The sequence below is a fragment of the Coturnix japonica genome, chromosome 10 (genome assembly GCF_054131305.1).
Source record: "Coturnix japonica strain WE chromosome 10, WE-NBRP24, whole genome shotgun sequence".
NCBI classification, from domain to species: Eukaryota; Metazoa; Chordata; class Aves; order Galliformes; family Phasianidae; genus Coturnix; species Coturnix japonica.
The window spans coordinates 2,207,350-2,225,798 of NC_140672.1; the positions used below are offsets into that span (position 1 = coordinate 2,207,350).

At 45.6% G+C, this 18,449-nt stretch overlaps 2 protein-coding genes across 3 annotated transcripts; one reads left to right on the forward strand and one right to left on the reverse strand.

Moving 5' to 3' along the window:
• Window positions 1–5,035: 5,035 nt before the first annotated feature.
• On the forward strand, window positions 5,036–9,772 carry NEFL (neurofilament light chain). 2 transcript variants are annotated; one of them, XM_085510163.1, is made up of 4 exons: window positions 5,036–6,117; window positions 6,845–6,969; window positions 7,908–8,230; window positions 9,200–9,772. In XM_085510163.1, the coding sequence occupies exons 1-4, from the start codon at window positions 5,068–5,070 to the stop codon at window positions 9,370–9,372; spliced, it is 1,671 nt and encodes a 556-aa protein (XP_085366289.1). In that variant the 5' UTR covers window positions 5,036–5,067; the 3' UTR covers window positions 9,373–9,772. The 2 variants fall into 2 exon arrangements, with proteins under 2 accessions (XP_085366289.1, XP_085366290.1); XM_085510164.1 differs by having other exon boundaries at window positions 7,908–8,158.
• Window positions 9,773–13,625: 3,853 nt separating this feature from the next.
• On the reverse strand, window positions 13,626–18,183 carry NEFM (neurofilament medium chain). The gene is made up of 3 exons (XM_015883049.3): window positions 17,081–18,183; window positions 16,762–16,886; window positions 13,626–15,638 (listed from the first exon to the last, which is right to left on the reverse strand). Exons 1-3 carry the CDS (start codon window positions 18,143–18,145, stop codon window positions 14,249–14,251), a joined length of 2,580 nt encoding a protein of 859 aa, XP_015738535.2. The 5' UTR covers window positions 18,146–18,183; the 3' UTR covers window positions 13,626–14,248.
• Window positions 18,184–18,449: the final 266 nt, after the last annotated feature.

Sequence of the window (18,449 nt, forward strand, 5' to 3'; positions counted from 1 at the left end):
TGTATCACTAATAAAGCATAGGCAGAAAAAGCCACTGTATAACAGCACAGGGTTTGTATGCTTACATATGACTCAGCTCCTACAGCTGAAGGCATCTGCAAAACCCCTTGTGAAGTACTCACCTACTTCTGCAAGAAGCCTAAAAACCTGAATTTTTTTTTGCAAAGGAGCTGTGTCCAAATTCCTTTGGGATTCAATGGGAATTGGGCATTTAGAGATAAGTGAAATCCTATTTGAATCACTACAATTGGTATATATTAGGTACGCAGAGACCCTGTTCTCATCCAGCTCACATGCATGCACTAATTTTAATCCAATATTAGCTTGAGAAAGAATTGGGTAAAAAACAATAATTGAAAAACAAATGTTAGCGAGATAAAGAGACAGAAATTGACTCTATTCTCTCTTCCAACCCCAGTACATTACTGCTATGGGATACCCATATAGAAGAAATTGATGGGCATGTATAGCATACTGTATAATCTGACTGATTCCAATCCTGCACACTGCAGTGTAAATGGGATGTTACAACCATTAAGTTTGAGTTAATACTGATGAACACAGACTCAGAAATTCATACTAAATCATGCAAGGGGTAAAAAGGATTCTGATGTAATTCATCAGTTCATTTAACTGAGAACTGTTGATAATTATTCTTTCATATTTTACGGCATCATAAAGTAATACTTTTCAGCTGACAGTTCAAAGGGAGGTGAAATCGTTCATAACAAAACAAGACAATTGAAAAGATGGAGCTCAGATTCTCAGCCAGCCTAAGCTGTCAGGGCTTCAATGACCCACAGTGACAGTGATAGGCCATTGCCAATGTAGACAAGCTCCTAACATGGCCCTCAGTTAAGAGTCTAATCCCTTATTTCTCATCTTGTTGGCAAAGGGAACATTCAATGCAATGAGAATTATAAAGGAGTGAATAATCTCTTTGTGAGCAGGCAGGGCTGTTGCTTCTTGTTCTACAGCTGGCAAGGTAGTCTGCTCTTACCTCTCCAATAACTTTTTGTTATTTGTGCTTAATTCCTACAATCAGACAAAAGTAGACCACCTAGTAAACTCACTATGGGGATTCAGAACTAACCCTTGAAACTGCAAGAGGGAATCTGCCATCAGATTTTGCAGCCCTGATCCAAAGAGTAAACAAAGCTAATGAATCTTCTAATTGAGCATTCACTGATAGAGCTCAGTTGGCTTGTTGTTTCCTCTACTCCTTATAATCAAGAGGCAGAACAAACTCAAAGTGAGCAAATTAACGTTACTGTGTGCAGCAAAACAGACTTGGTGTGATAATAAGATAACGTAAGTTGCTCAGGCACTTACTGCAGTAGCACAAACAAAGCAAATAGAAGTTCAAAAGACATAAATGCCCATGGACATTTCTACTGTGACTTTCAGATTTTGCATTTCAGTCCTTGGGATCAAAATTCCTTATGGACTTTGATAATTCACGTTGGTGCTGCTTCGTTTTGTACAGTAACAATAATGAAAAGATAGCAGTAAATATCCAAGAGGTTATTTACAGGAAAAACTCACCCATATGGAAACATTTGGTCTGCTAGGAACTACTGAAGCAATGCCCACCAAGGAGAGATGCTGCCTTTAGTGGTGGTCAGCCCTTAAATGGGGTCTAGAGGAGGTGAACTCAAGCTCCAACCCTTCCAGGAGCTAAATGACTCTCACCTGTGCTCCCACAGCTGACCCAACACTTGCCTCAGCTGATTAATCAGAGGTTCAGGCTGTGATTACCAATTTCCCATGCACATTTTAAAAGGGCTTTATTGAATATAGGAAGCAGACTTTCTAACATGGAAGGATCACCACGATAGTGATTTTCAAGTGTGTTCAGCATATGATTTCAGAATACCCCAAAGATGTAGAAATTGCAGCATAAGTGGAAATAAAGCCCAGAGAAAACAGATAAACCCCCCCATAAAGGGGATAAAAGAGAGTTGTTATAAAAGAACAAACACATTGTAGGAAAACTGAAATCCTTAACCAGACTTTTCTTAGGGGTTTCAGTGATAATTCTCTTATTCAGTTTCTACAATGCAGCTCTCTGTGGTGAGATCAATAAAAGGACCTATAGGGACAGCTCAGCAGAATGCATTGCCTTGCTGCAATCCCTCAGCAGGAAGGCACTGGCACAAAACATGGACTGCTACAGTGGACCTTTTCCAGCTCTCCTCTTTCAAAACTGCTCTGATCCAACCAATGAAACATGGCGTCACCGAATGCAAAGATATGGACTTCTGGATTTGCAGTAAAATTGAGAAGTTTCTTAACCACGCTTTGCTATATGTAATATCTCTCAGCTCCCTGCTTTGTGAGAGCAGGTACCATGCACAGAACAAGCTCTCACCCTCTGGTTTTACATTGTATTGTGCAATGTCATATGTTACACATCAGAGCTACCTCTGTAATAGGAATGTCTGGTACCCTACTCTTCAAATCATGCCCTTAAGGAGTATGTAAAAACTAAAAGGATAAGCAATGCATTTGTTTTTCTGACTCAGGAATGCCCAATTTCTGAGTAAATTCCAACAGACCAAACTCATTTTATGCTTCTCAAACAGGACCAGGTGCAGACAATACTTGCTTCTCCCATCTACAACAACCACAATGACACCTGTTAGATTTTCTGCTGGGGAAGCCAATCCTTGATGCAAATAAGCAAAAGCCAAAGCCCATTTGGTTTCAGTGCCTGAGCATTTTCCAGTACAGGAGAATTCTTCACTAACTCTGCTTGTGCTCAGGTTATTCCCTGTTGCTCATGAGGCCCCATCACAGAGGAAGGTTTGGCCATAGACCTGAACTTTTCCTGGCTTCACGTTTATAGGAAAGGGAATTTTGCCAACAGAGCCATTTGCTTTTGCTTATGCAGCACTAGTAAATGATTGTACAGTTGCCATTTTATCATATTTATGAATAATACAGAAATGACATTAATGGCAACCCACTCTCATTTAGGTCAGCCAATCTAGAGGAGGTTTTCAAGGGATGAAGCTGACCTTATATATCTTCTTGTTTGTGGGAGATGAAATCAGGAGACTCGCACCTAATTAAAACAGCAGGACAGCAGCTGTAGGTAGCTTCAGCAGATGGAAATGGAGATGATGCTAAGCAGCTGGGTGACTCAGCTCATCTCCAGTGACAGCCTGTCTACCTTTTTGCAATGCAGTCTTAAGGTAAATAGCAAAAAGGACCAAAAGGAATACAAAGAGAGCACAAAAAACAGAGTCAACATCAATAACTCTATGTCTGAATGTTTGGATTCCCAAGGTAATGGATGCAATGAGCATTGGCTCTGCCTTCATGATAGTAACAAAAGCTCATCCTTACCTCTGAGTCACGCTGAAATTCAATGCTGCAGGGCTGTCTGCAGACACACCTTCAATTCTTGGCACTGCTGGAGAAGAAAAATAGGTTTTCCATCATTTTCCCTCTCTAAAATGATATTAAAAAAGACATATAAATAATAATGGACTACAATTACAACCCTTATTGTTGTGAAATATGGAGTGAAGGTGTTTTTGAAGCTGAGGTATGTTCATTTATTAATACATAGCATAGTCATTGATACCAATAATCATGAAATCTTGTGCTCAAAATTAAACTGGGAAGTGAGTAGTGTTAATCCATTGGCTTGATACAGAGCACGTCAGTTTGCATTTCTTGAGTATCCCAGAACTATTTGTTATTTAGAAGCTCATTGAATTTCCAAACAAACCTACTGTGGATCTTCCCATCTGCTACAGTGCCTACGTTGCTCATTTACTTCCCCACGTGCTCTGCAATCTACTTACTGTGAAGGAGCAACGTGCGAGCTTTTATTTGCTCTTTGCACACTTGATTCCATTCAACGTGAGCTCAAATGAGAAGAGATTATAGCTTTCTGCCTTTGAGGGGCCATTGCCTTTCATAGCTTAATACCCCTCACCATCAAGTACAGTGTAACCTATGGGAGTGATACTAAACAACAGGTAATATTCTGAGAGCACTAGAAGATAGAAAGGAACCCAATGAAACCATCTCTGCCTCGCTTTTATTATATGATTCACATTAACCAAGCTTATCTTTATGCAAGAAATAACCCGAGCACCATTGCAATTGGTGACAGGTACACAGATTCTACTTCTTTCTCCTTTCTTTAGGGAGCAAGAGAAGGTTTTTGCAGTACTTCCTGCTAAGAAACGCTGCTTCAGCATTTGCTTCTTCCTTAAGCAAAACCTGGAAAGTGTATTGGACTAAAATTAGCCCTTCTGACTCAGGGAGACAACATAGAGACAATGTACCACCACCTTTTGGGCTATGTTTCCCTATTTCATTTTTAAGATCCAATCTCTGCTGTATAAATACTGTTTTATCCTACTTAGCAGCTCATAACCTGGGCCAGGGGTAGCTGTGATGGAGCCATGCAGCTTTAGTCTCTGCTGTAGTCAGATTATGCCAAATATTCAGACCTTATGGTCTAAATTTGCCCCTGTGAGTGTTTCAAGGGATGAAGCAAAGCTGAATAACCAAGAATCAGTGCATTTTGCTGGTACAACAAACCACATACTGTCTTTTCTTTCACCATTACCTGGTCATTAGGAACCACTGCTAACAATGCACGTGGTAAGGACGGAGGGCGAAAGGCTGGAGCCTCGCTGGAACTGCAAACATAAAGGGGAAAGGAAGGTGAAATGAGCTATTTATACACACGTTCAGGGGTTTCTGAGGTACGAGAGGGGGTGATGAGGTACAGAGGGGTGATGGTTCAACATCGTGATCCGAGGTGGGGCTTTGCAACCCCGGGGTTCCATCAGAGCGGCACGAGAGAAAATAGCGATGTGGGGCGAATACGATGGAGCTGCAAAGTGAACGCAGCCCACCCGCTTCATCACTAGCTCTGATAATCATCCGGGCTCATCACAGACCCCCACCATTACAGCAGCCTCAACGCAGCGCTCCGCCCCATCCCCGCCCGGCTGTCGTTCCTCCCACCCTCCCTGTCCATAAATAACAGCGTTCGGGCGGTACCGATCCGCAGAGCCTTCGCTGATCCCCTCTACAGCCATGAGCTCGTACGGCTACGACCCGTTCTTCCCCTCTTACAAGCGGCGTTATGCTGACAGCCCCCGGCTGCACGTCTCCGCGATGCGGAGCGGTGGTTACAGCTCAGCTCGCTCGGCGTATTCCAGCCTCTCCGCACCCGTCTCCTCCGTGTCTGTGCGCCGCAGTTACGCCACCTCCAGCGCTTCAGGCTCCCTCCTGCACTCTGTAGACAGCTTAGATCTAAGCCAGGTAGCCGCCATCAGCAACGACCTCAAGTCGATCCGTAGCCAAGAGCGGGCCCAGCTGCAGGATCTCAATGACCGCTTCGCTTGTTTCATCGAGCGGGTGCACGAGCTGGAGCAGCAGAACAAAGTGCTGGAGGCCGAGCTGCTGGTGCTGCGGCAGAAACACGCCGAGCCGTCCCGTTTCAGAGCCCTCTACGAGCAGGAGATCCGCGAGCTCCGCTTGGCCGCCGAGGAAGCGACGAGCGAGAAGCAAGCGCTGCAAGGAGAGAGGGAGAGCTTGGAGGAGACCCTGAGGGGGCTGCAGGCTCGCTACGAAGAGGAGGTGCTGAGCCGCGAGGATGCTGAGGCTCGACTGCTGGAGGTGCGCAAGGGAGCGGATGAAGCAGCGCTGGCACGAGCGGAGCTGGAAAAGCGCGTGGACAGCCTGCTGGATGAGCTGGCCTTCCTTAAGAAGGTGCACGAGGAAGAGCTGGCCGAGCTGCAAGCTCAGATCCAATACGCTCATCTGTCGGTGGAGATGGACGTGTCGGCCAAGCCCGATCTGTCGGCTGCGCTGCGCGATATCCGCGCTCAGTACGAGAAGCTGGCGGCTCGTAACATGCAGAACGCCGAGGAATGGTTCCGAAGCCGCTTCACTGTGCTCAGCGAAAGCGCTGCTAAGAACACAGACGCCGTCCGAGCCGCCAAGGATGAGGTATCCGAGAGCCGCAGGCTGCTTAAGGCCAAGACGCTGGAGATCGAAGCTACCCGTGGTATGAACGAAGCGCTGGAGAAGCAGCTGCAGGAGCTGGAGGAGAAACAGAGCGCTGATATCTCAGCGCTGCAGGTGAGTTGGTTTGAGGAGGCTGCGGATGCACAGCGATATCTCGTGGCATAGTGCAGCATTGTGGTCTGAGGCATCCTTAAAGATGCTGCTATAAATCGCCTTAACAGTAGGAAAAGCAATAAGGGGAATGCACATGCATTAAAAACCAGCAGCAAAACAAAGCACAGGCAGCTTTTTAGACCTTAAATAAGAGTATAAATGCACTTAAAATATCCCAGTTAAACTAGGTGTAGATGTTAAAAATGAAATAAAGCATGCACAGCTCATGGATTCCTTGGTGGTTAAATAATCAAATAGCTACAAATTGGCTTAAAAATAGCATTAGTGCTAGAGAGAGTGTAAGGGGAAAGCATAGATATCAGAAATGAAGTGGGGTATATGCTGCTCATAGATGCTTCTGTCCTCAAATTGCAATGAATTCACTTAGCATTAGGAAAAGCATGAGGGGGAAGCGCAGTTGTCAATGAAGCATGCACAGCTCATGAATGCTTTAGCCCTTGAATCATAGGAAATGTTATTCCTTGAATGATTGGGAATGAAGCTATTGATAGAGATGTAGGGGTGGAAGATGTGCCAGCATTGCTAAGCAGTGTTGCTTTGTGCTCTTTGGGATGTGGAGCTGTTCTCCTTCTATCAAGGTGAAGGGATGAGGGTGCTGGAATTCCTTGCAAGCATTGTTGATATACACAAAGGTCTATTGCATTGCTTGTGTTCTGCCTTCCAACAGGATACAATCAACAAACTAGAGAATGAATTGAGAACCACAAAGAGCGAGATGGCTCGGTACCTAAAGGAATACCAGGATCTGCTCAACGTGAAAATGGCCCTTGATATTGAGATTGCTGCATACAGGTATGATGGGGGAGGTGTCTCAATAAACCATAATGTGGATTAGGTTCTCCTTCCTATGCATATTCCTACTTAGCTTTCCTCCAGCAGAGAGTGCCATTGGTGGCAGAATTTAATCAGATTTTCTCCTTGGCTTTCTATTTGGAAGAAGCAGTGCTTTTAAGGTAACAGCTTGTGTTAAGCAGAATCTGTGCTGCATAGCAAACATGAACAGCATACTGTTCATATATATATATATATATATATATATATATATATATGCATAGGGAATTAGGAACTCAGCTGTGTAATCTCAGTTCTCCATCTTTACAAGTAAAGTGTGTTCTTGTACCTAGGAGCTCAAATCTCTTCACTCTATAATGCTTTTATATCATTAAGACTTGTTAATATAGGTGGTTTTATTCTCAGGACTGAAAATCCCTTAGACACTTTTAACAATGAGGTTTCTTTCTAACTCACAAGCTGTGCCTTGCTAAGCCATTATCTTACTAAAGAATTGCTTTTAAATAGCAAAAAGAAATCATCCTGGATACCAGTAAGTGCTGAAATGGTTTCTAAGAGCCCCACAGGGGGAATACTGAAGGTGGCTATAAACCTTGTCTTACAATTAACTGTTGCATAGAGCTGTTACATCCATACTGTTGTCTGGAACAACATAGCTTATTAATGTAAATCTGTATCTCTATCTGTTGTAGTAACCTAATCCTGGGGGTGTGTTCCCCATTGTTTCTCCCAATGAGAAGTACTGATTCCAAAGTAATACACAACTCTGAAGCTTTAAAATTCTCCCGAGATCAGGCTGCTATTGCTGTACCATTAACATGGTTATATTTGCACTCCTGAGTATGCAACCTCTAGAGCTTGTGCTGCTCAAAGCATATTGGCCCATAGCTGAGTCTGCAGTGTAGCTAAGGCATCTGCTTGCTTGTTCTTTCTGCTAGGAAACTGCTGGAAGGTGAAGAGACCCGACTCAGTTTCACCAGTGTTGGAAGCATCACCAGTGGCTACACCCAGACTGCCCCCACCTTCGGCAGGTCTGCCTACAGCGGGCTCCAGTCCACCTCCTACTTGATGACAACCCGTTCCTTCCCCACGTACTACTCTAGTCATGTCCAGGAAGAACAGATTGAAATAGAGGAAACAATTGAGGCTGCTAAAGCAGGAGAAGCCAAGGCAGCCCCTGCAGAGGAAGGTGAGGAGGAAGAGAAAGAGGAAGGTGAGGAGGAAGAAGCAGGAGGTGAAGAGGCTGAAGAAGAGGAGGAAGGTACTTAAAGCTACTTTCAAAGCCTTCTCTTCCATGCTTCACCCTGCTCATGTAAGAGTGAAACCCCCAAAATTCTTTAAGCTATTTCTAATGAGTAGAACCATCTCACTTCATAAACAAAGGCTGGAGAGATTAAGGCATTTGTTCTTGCTTTTGAGCAAGAACAGCTGAATTTAGAACAGAAGATAAATGTTCAATACCAGACATTATGGAGTTGATTGTATTCCCTTGGAAACTGCTGGTTGTTTCCAATCAGTTTTCCAAGGGAGATGAGAGTGCATTAAAAGCAGGTGATGCTGTATTCATCTGGCAGCAAGCACGTTCAGCTATTACAGATATCCATGTAGGAAAAGGAGAGATGCTGACATATCAGAGTACAATGGAAAAATGAGGACATTAGCTGATGTCTGTGGCATAACCATTGGGTTCAGTGGGCAACAGTTTCTGTTGCCCGGTAGTTTTCTTGTTTTCTTCAACTAAAGTGCATACTACTTCATTACTGTCATCTATTTATTTAATAAACTCATTTTTAAAAGATAAAATATAAAAGGAATGTAGCTCTGGCTTTAGGTATACCTGACATGTATTGCTTACCAACTGCAGAGCTCATTTGAACTCAATTATTTAGGTATTTGAACTCAAATATTTAGATAAGGCTTAGACAATAAGCCTACAGTTAATTAGCATTTTTCAGGACTTTTATATAATAAAAGTATTATATAAAAGGGTTTAAGTCAATCTGAAATCTGGGGTAAGCAGGTTGTGTGGGTTTGTCTGTCACCTTTACATGTCCTAGATAGGTCCCTGCTTTCATACAGAGATACACTGCTAGCCCCATCAAGCTTAGGTTGGCTGTCATCTGCATGCATAGGGGATGGAGGGTGCAGGTATGCTGGCTTGTGTGGAATTGGGGTCGGGAACTGATTTGAAGCAGTGTAGGAGATGTGGAATTCTTTTTGCCTTTGAAAGGTGCTAAGGAAGAATCAGAAGAAGGCAAAGAAGGTGAGGAGGAAGAAGGAGAAGAAACAGCAGCTGAAGATGGAGAGGAGTCTCAAGAAACTGCTGAGGAAACTGGAGAGGAGGAGAAGGAAGAGAAAGAAGCAGCAGGAAAGGAAGAAACTGAAGTGAAGAAGAAGGCCTGAATTCCAGGCAGCCTGGCTGTCATCAAGCTAAACTCTGATTGACTGAGCTAAAATTGCAGTCTCACATATTTATTTCAGTGACCACTGAGGTTTAAAGTTAATGATCTATGATGTTTCTCTCTATGTGGAGTATCAGTATGCTGCTTGCAGAGCACCCACTGGCTTGCTCCCTGAGTGCTGCATGGTCTACACGTATGAATTCAGGGGTTATGTCCTACTTGGGTGATTCAGAATCATTACATTTAAAAAGGGGGGCAAAAAAATAAGTCATGGGAATGAAAGTTATCTCTAATGTGCATTAAAAATAATTATGGAAACCTTGGGTGGGTAAAATAATGGAGGCTTCAATAAGTACGTGCAATAAAGCTAGTCAATAAAGTTACAGAAATGCTTACACAGATTCCTTGTGTGTGTGTTATATCACTACTGCACTTAATGAATGATACTGTGCTTATCTTCCATACCTGCTTAATAGGGTGGGATTCTGTCCCATGCTGATATGCTTGGAGTGCTGCTATGTGCAGCAATGCTGTGTGCATTAATTTCTCTACCAGGAAATTGTTAGGGGATCTTAAGGTTTTTGATATGAACTAAAGGAAGGTGTAACAAACCTGTGATCAGGCACAAAAAAGGAACAGCATGAGGAGCAGCAAGGCCTAGCAGTTCAGAACGATGTCAAGTCTGAACCTATTTATAATCAGTTAGCTGAATGCTTGCAATTGAACTTCATTCCAATAGCAATCACTGGGTCAATGCTACAAATCCAAACTGTTTTTAATTGGCTTATAGTCAGAAAGCCAGGTTAAAAGAAGCTTATGTTTGTGTGTTTCCCATAGTGATGGTCAGCTGGATGCATTTTTGCATAAGATCTTGGGGTCCTCAACCAGGTAGAGGGTGTTTCCAGTACTATGGACAAGAGATTTGGCAGTAGGGCTGGTGTGATGCTCTGTGTTGCTCCTGTTGGCACGTGATGTCTGCAACTCAACAGCACAATGCTGTGTGTGTGTGAGAGGTGGCACTTGGAAGTGCTCTGTCAGCAAATGCTGAGTGTGGCACTTCAGGAAGAGAGAGAATCTGCTCCCACAGAGCGAAAGCATGTTATGTGCGAGATTGGAGCTCACTGAAGCCAAACCACTGTCAAATAGATCAGCATATATTAGAGCTGCTGCCCCATCCCTCCCTTTGTCCAAGGGCTCTGAGCTCCTCCTGACTTTGCAATATCTGGTTTTTTTTTTCCCCCAGTTTCACATCTTTTCCTATGGATAAACTCCTTTTGCACTCAGTTTTTTTTGCATCCAAGGGAAGCACTACGTTTGCAGATTGCCAAATCTCAGCTGCTGGGGGATGCTCTCAAGCAGCACGTTCAGAGGCACGGCAGCAAACAGCTCTCCCTGCAGTGTATCTCGTCCTGCGTTATTTTTAACGTATTACAGCTGAAGGAGAGATCTCACTGCTCTTTGCAGGAGATGTGTGAGTCACAGCACAGCGATGAGCTGCAGAGCGCTATGTCCGCAGTGGTAACCCAGCTGGTTTGTTAGCCCTGTCCTGCCTTGTGCTAAGGTAAACTGGTGCAGGGAGGGTGGAAACGTGCATTTTCCTGCTGAGATGCTCTCAGGGTTATGGTGATCCTGTTGGCAATGCTTGTTTTACCTTAGAAAATCCAGGAGCTCGCTTTGACGCAATGCAGCAGAATCAGGCAGAGGGAGGCATGGTGGAAACTTTAACCCAAGTTGCAGCTGCAGCAAAGTAGCAAGACTGTCCTTGAGCATTCTCTGGCTGCTCAGGCAGGCTGGGGCTGTGTCAAATTAAGTTCCTGCTGCAGATAAGGCAAACACAAGAAGATCCTAAATGCTTTCCTTCTTGTCACACACATATCCCCCTTCTACTTGGCAGGAAAAGATAACTTTATATAGATAAAACTAAGATTACCTCCCAGTAACTTTGTCATTGGCAATTAATCATTTGCTGCCTTCCTGGATGAAATGAGTATAGCTTAGTGTAGAGCAGCATAGAACAGCCCTTTAAATGCATGGTAAAATCACAGACCCTGAAGTGTGGAGAAAATTCCAGTGCCTGACTCAGCATCCTGGCAAAAGCAACCTAGTTGGATTTCATAACACTCCCTGCTTTGTTTCTGCCTGGATTTTCATTCTGGGATGCTTAAAGTGCCACAATTGTAGCTCCCCATCAACCCCATATGATACCAAGCTCCCATCCTAGAGCCCTCTATTCCCAAAGCCATTGGGTGGCCCACCCTAAGTCAGACTCACACATCTTCACACATTTGTTCATTGTTTTTTCCCCTCCCTGAGCCTTTTGTACTGGTTAATGAACTCCTGTATCTGAAAATAATTAATCCCCTCAGTGGTTATTCACAGCCTCAAAAAGTAATTGTTGCAGTACAGGCAAACAGCACATATTGATGCATCTCTGCCCTGGAATTATGCTATCTTTTGAAACTGATTGCAGATGTCAGTAGACAAAACCTCTTGGCAAAATTAAATATTAATTGGATCTTATGGTTTTATAAATATTTAGAAATGTGCTAACAGTTTGCTTATTTCCCCCAGGATTGGATGGAAACATTTGCAGTGGGATATTGGCCAAATTAATGAATTTATATGTTAGGGAACAACACAGATAACAGCCCTTAGGTTCTGTCCTTGTAATATCCTACCAGAACTGAAGGGAAAGCACAACATAAACTCAAGCCAGCTCAGGATCCCAACTGCAGCTGTGCAAACCCACATTCTCTGTGTGTTCTTGGTCTCCCACCAATGTCAAAATGTAATTAATGGTGCAAGGTGACCCAACTTTGGATGCTGAAGATGCCCAACTTACATTCAGACTTGGTGATACTTCAGCAGATCCTGGCAGCACTGTTGGCAGGTAAATGTGATTGTGGTTGTGATCTTATTCCTAAAGGTGGTTATTGGTTATTTTATGTCCATATACCCACATAACTTTCACAACAAAGCTTGCTGCAGACAAACTGCCATCTAATTTGCCAGCTCGGCCATAATTAAACATCACTCAAGCCGCAATCTGTTGAGCACAGATTTCTGTTATTGATATCAGCAGGAGAAGCATTCATTGCTTTGCTACACAAAGGCATTCACGTTTGTTTGAAAGACTTTTATCTGCTATGAATTTTGTATACTTTCTGCAGTGAAGAACATGAGTAAGCCTTCCAATTAAAATACTCTTGATCTTCCATTATTGGTAGGGCAGTGAATTGGCTGGCATATGCAAAGCATTGATTTTCATCAGATTTTCCCTATTAGCCCTCAGATTTCAGGATGGTTCATTTGCTGAATCCAGGCTGCCTAAAAAATAATTTGCATTTCTTTGCTATATGCAGCATGTAAAGCAATACACATAAACAGTAAGTGCAATATTAACCCTAGAATAAAAGAGATTATCTCCCCAATCAAGAGTCATGGCCATCCTTTTCCCACTCATCTCCATTGTTTTCCATATATTGGGATATTAAGGACCCATTAATAGGCTTTCCTCTTAATGAAGCCAACCTACAAGTGGCAGTAGATACAGGCAACAGTTTTAAAGACCTTCCCATTGGAAATAAAAAACAATCTATGGGGCACTTTCCTTTTCCAGGAATCTGCTCTCAATTTCAGAACATTGATTTCACCTGTGGGTCATTAGAGAGGGGGAGGTGATGAGAACATTCCATTATAATTAAGGCAGGAGACAAAAATTAATTCCAAATCCCCTATCTTGATGAGTACAGCATCTGGGTCAGGATGACTTAGTTGAGCCAAGACCCACTAAGCAATGAACAGGTGACATTGAAGATATTATGACCAGTTGTGGTCAAGAAACAGGCTTTCACCATAGAAAAGCCAAGGAACAATCTGGAAATTGTTCCATGTCTCCTAAAACATTGAGACAAATGCAGAGCTAAGTGTATCTTGGATTATCTAGACAAGCAGTGTTGGCAACCACAGCTTGAAGACCTTTCTTCCATTACCCATAGGGACTGCAACCCCACTGAGCCAACCTATAGAACTCAACAGATTCCCCTTTACTCTAAAAAGCACAGGATACAGCTCCAATATATTCCTTAAGCCAGATGAACTATTAGTGCCACTTAACCACATTACAAGAAGGAGAAATCAAGAGAATAGGAATCTCAATCAACTCTCCAGCCCACACCACTCTGCTATCCAGGATGAGTTCCCAATCCCTAAAGGAAGGACACCATCTAGAGAAGAAGCACCACACAAGCCACATTTTCATATTGACCTTTATTGAGCAAGAACTGCTGTGACGGTTTTACATCAAACAACAAAAGGTTGCGTACTGTGCATGTCAACTAGGTTCTCCCATGAGCAAAAGTCCACCCTAATTGCACCAGTGAGGTAAACATAATTACTTATAAGTAGCTTTCTTTTTTTTTTAATTAAGGCTAAGAGAGTTCTGGTTCTCATGAATATTCTAGTACTGTTTTCTGTTTGGTTTTGGCTCAGTTGGTTCTTTGCATAATACATCTTAAGTCATCCCTCAGATACATCCCTCCAACAGCTCAGGAAATTCAAAAGGTTCCTTTGCACATTTCAACTCATGCACTATTATTAGTATTTTATTTTATTTTTTTATTATTATTTTTATTTAGTTCCCCAAGCTCTGTGGAGGGAGCACATCTTGAGCCTGCATGCATTCCCCCCCCCTCCCCTATATTGCACAAGAAAGTAAAATACTGTGTGTCTGGAGCCTCCATGAGAGAACCCATTCTGCTTTAAAGCCGTCACTCACATGCATTTTGCAGCTGTCATATGGCTTAACCTTTTGCACCGACCCAAGCTCTTTAAATTATTTTATTTTTTCTCCTAATTTAGCTATAATTGAGTTTAATTCACTCTTTAATCTCTTTTACTACAGCATGTGAAGTAACTTTCTCCACTTTCTTAGTGGACACTAATTTCTCCTCAAAGCTCTCTTCATGTTCCTCCACCTTCTGAGTGACCGTCACCGACTTTGTGATGTACGTGGTTGTACTGTCCCCTCCTTCACTTGTGATTTTCTCTGCTTTTTTGGTTACTACAACTTTCTCACCCTTCTCATCGATGGGGCTCACGTCAAGCCCATTGGTGACAACACCCTTCTCTTCTTCCTCAGCCTCCTTCTCCTTCGCCTCATCCTTCTTCTCCTCCACTTCACCATTCACCGCGATGTCTTCTTTCCTGGCTTCCTTTGACACCTCCACCTCTGCAGTGACTTTTGTTACCTTTGTGACAGCGATGCTCTCCTCCACCACAGCCTTTTCATCTTTGATTGGGGAGGATGGCTTCACTGGAGAACGGGGCTTCTCAGGCGTCACTGGCTTTTCAGGAGTGCGGGGCTTCTCTGGTGTTGCCAGCTTTTCAGGGCTCGCTGGTTTCTCTGGGGTTCGGGGCTTCTCTGGGCTTGCTGGTTTCTCTGGGCTCACCACTTTTTCTGGGGTTGTTGGTTTTTCTGGGGAGCGGAGCTTCTCAGGGGTGATCGCTTTCTCTGGGGTTGATGGTTTCTCTGGAGTCGCTGGTTTCTCTGGGGAGGTCACCTTCGGTGTCGCTGGCTTCTCTGGGGATGCTGCTTTCTCCTCTTCCTTGGCTGCCTTCTCAGCAGCTTTCTCTGCTTTCTGATCCTTTCCAACCTCTGCTGCTCCTTTCTGAACGGCCTTGGCTTGCTCTGTTACAGGGGATTTAGGAGGGGATTTAGGGGGTGACTTTGCGGGAGGTGTTTTCACTTTTTCTACCTTTGCAGCTGCCTCTTCAGCTTTGCCCTTGGCTTCAGCTTCTTCTTCAGCCTCCTCCCCTTCTTCCTTTTCCTCTATTTCTTCCTTTTCAGAGCCTCCTTCTTCTGCAGCATCTGATTTTGCAGCTTCTTCCTCCTCTGCTTCTTCTTCCTCCTCCTTCTCTTCTTCCTCCTCTGCCTGTTCTGCAGCCTTCTCAGAAACAGCTTCTTCCTCTACAGCTTCTTCTTCTGCCTTTTCCTCCTCTTGTTCTTCCTGCTGAGCCTTTGCTGCCATTTCTTCTGCGATAGATGCGAGGGCATCTTCCATTTCAGACTTCTCATCCTCTACTTTTGTCTCTTCGATGATTTCTTCTACAAATTTGTGCTGGACCTTCAGCTTTGGTGGCTCGATTTTGGTTTTCTGTATTTTAGTGGAGGCTATTGTGACCGATGGTTGTCTGTGTGTGAATATGGGTCCAGTGATGCTTCCAGAGAAGGCACTGAATCTTGTCTCCTCACCCTCCAGCAGCTTCCTAAGAGAATCAGGAAGGAAAAATAGTGAACATTAGAAACCCAACCTAGGGGACAGTGTTTCCCTCTGTCAGCAGGATGAGGTCAGCGCATGTAGAATATGCTAGAGAAGACCAGCACTATCCATCGCTCACAGCCCAAGATCTGCTTCTCTCTAATCAGCTCTTTCAGTAAATTCTTACTGAACAAGCACCTTTTGGCTTGCTTTGCATGTAGCAAGCATATCACCTTTAGCTGAGCAGTTGAAATTCATCCTTTGCATCAAAGAAAGTGATTAACTCCATAGGACGCATCATGACTCAGGTGAACTGAGAATGGAATGGACCCAAATGGAACATCATTGCTGAGACTTTCAAAGCCAGCCAAGCATACACCCAAGCTCATTGTGTGCACCCCCACCTCTCTGCTTTTAGCCATACAATGGGGCTGCAGAGCAATACAAGTCACATCAGGCAGCAAAGAGCTGCAGAGCCTATAATGCCTATGCTTGCCTCAACAGCCTCAAGTTCACAGAGATCTGAAAGCAGCTTTCTCTTTTGACTGTTTTCATATTCAAATGTATATTTTTCATCTAAGCCTCTGACCCAGAAAAATCAGCAGTTCTGATGAGGTCTCTTAAGTGATGCAGAGAGACCAAAAGCCTGCCAGGTGATGGCAATAGCACACAGCTTTCCTGCTCCAGATCAGAGTGCGTGACAAAGGAAAGTTGAGCAAGAAAAGCAAAAGTGTTTGTGACAAGCAGATTAGCACTGCCTGCTTAAACCATGATCAAGCAAAGCACAGCATCTCTCCCAAGTGAGAAAAGTGACAAGCACCGCTTGCAAGGCATATGCAAAGTAAACAGGAATTAAAAATAAACTCATCTACTGCAAAACAGGCGCAGGGTGCAGCACTGAGGTGCAGTGTGCATATAGGGAGTTCTGCATTGTCAGAGAGGATGAGCTCCTCCTGGCTGCAGACACTTTTGAGTCTGTGCATTGTGAAAGGGCTGCAGTACTTCAGTCAAGCTCTAATTTGGCTCGTGTTCAACGCATACAGATACTTCTCGCTGGTGGTAAAGCATCTCAGAGCAGCCTCTGCAGTGCTATTAATATTCCAGACATGCCCACAACGATCCCCCTGTACCTGTATGCAGCAATTTCGATATCCAGGGCCATCTTGACATTGAGGAGATCCTGGTACTCCCTCAAATGACGCGCCATCTCCCACTTCGTTCCTCTGAGCTCATTTTCCAGCTGATGGATCGTGTCCTGCAGCCGAGACAGAACAAACCATCACGACAAAGACATACAGAAAGGGAAAAGGGGGAAAGAAAAGTTGCAGCGAGACTTTCCTAAAGTCCTTCCCACCCACTGGGCGGCAGCAGCGGGTTGGGACCGCACCCCCGGCTTTCCCCCCGCCCGCATCCCGCAGCCCCCAGCCCGCACCCCACTCCCCGCAGGACCTGATAAGTGGTGAGATCGTTGTTGTGACGTTCCTCGATGTCGCTCAGCTGCCGCTCCAGCGACTCCTTGGTGCCACGCACCGACTCCAGCTCGATGCTCTTGGACTGCAGCTGCCTCCGGTACTCGGCGATCTCCTCTTTAGCGGAGCGGATGGCTTCCTTGTTCTGTTCGGCCGCCTCCGTCAGCTTGGCGTAGCGGCACTTGAACCATTCCTCGGCCTGGTGCATGTTGTGGTCGGACTGACACTCCAGCTGAGCGCGGATCTCCTTCAGCGCCGTGGTCAGGTCCGTCTTCAGGTAGTCCTTCCTCTCCACCGTAGCGTGGGACGCCTGAAGCTGAGCCAGCAGGTCGGCCACCTCCTCCTCGTGGTTGCCCCGCAGAAAGGCCACCTCGTCCTGCAGCGACTGCACCTTCTTATCCAGCTCCGCCCGCATCAGCGAGGCCTCCTCCATCTCCTTACGCAGGGCGCGGATGGTGGCCTCCGTTTCATCTCGCAGCCGTGCCTCATCCTCGAAACGCTCCCGCAGCCTCTGGATGTCCTCCTCGATGTGCTCCGAATCCAGCTGGATCTGCGCCTTCTCGTGGCTCACCTGCTCCAGGGCCCCGCGCAGCTCCCGCAGCTCCTGCTCGTAGGCATCCCCCAGCTGAGCCCTCCCGGCGTGTTTCTGCCGCAGCGCCGCCAGTTCCGCTTCGATTTCCTTATTCTGCTGCTCCAGGTAATGCACTTTTTCGATGTACCCCGCGAAACGGTCGTTCAGCCCCTGCAGCTGCTCTTTTTCATTGGAGCGGCTCAGCTTCAGCTCGGCCGCCCCGTTCAACAGCGAGGACTGACTCACGTCGAGGCTCTCTGCGGAGCTCAGCACGGTGGAGCCGTAAGCGGTCCGCGGAGCCCCGAGGTTGGTACGTTTGTAGGACGAGGATACGGTGCTGCCGGAGCCCCGAGACCACGACTGAGAGCGGAATCCGCTGGACGGGGACGCGCTGGCCCGGCTGTACGTGGCTCGGGTCTCGGTCATCACCCTGCGGTACGAGGGGTTGCCCAAGGGCTCCATGGTGTAGCTCATGGTGGGGGCACTCGGGGGGTGGCGGACGGAAGCGCAGCGCAGCTCTGGATGCCGCTGCCCCTTTTATAGCCCCGCCGGGCGGCTCCGGGGCGGCCCCACACACGTGTGTGAGGATGTATCCGCCCCCGACCCTACCTCAGCTCCGCCCCTCAGTTCCGCCCTCCCTTCCGCGCCTCCCTCATCCCATCCCTTCCCGGCCCCCGCTCCCAGCTCCCGGCTCCCCGACCCCCGCTCCCCCTTCCCCCTGCACCCTCTTTACCCCCTTCCCCCCTACCCGCTGTTTCCCATTCCCTATTCCATATCC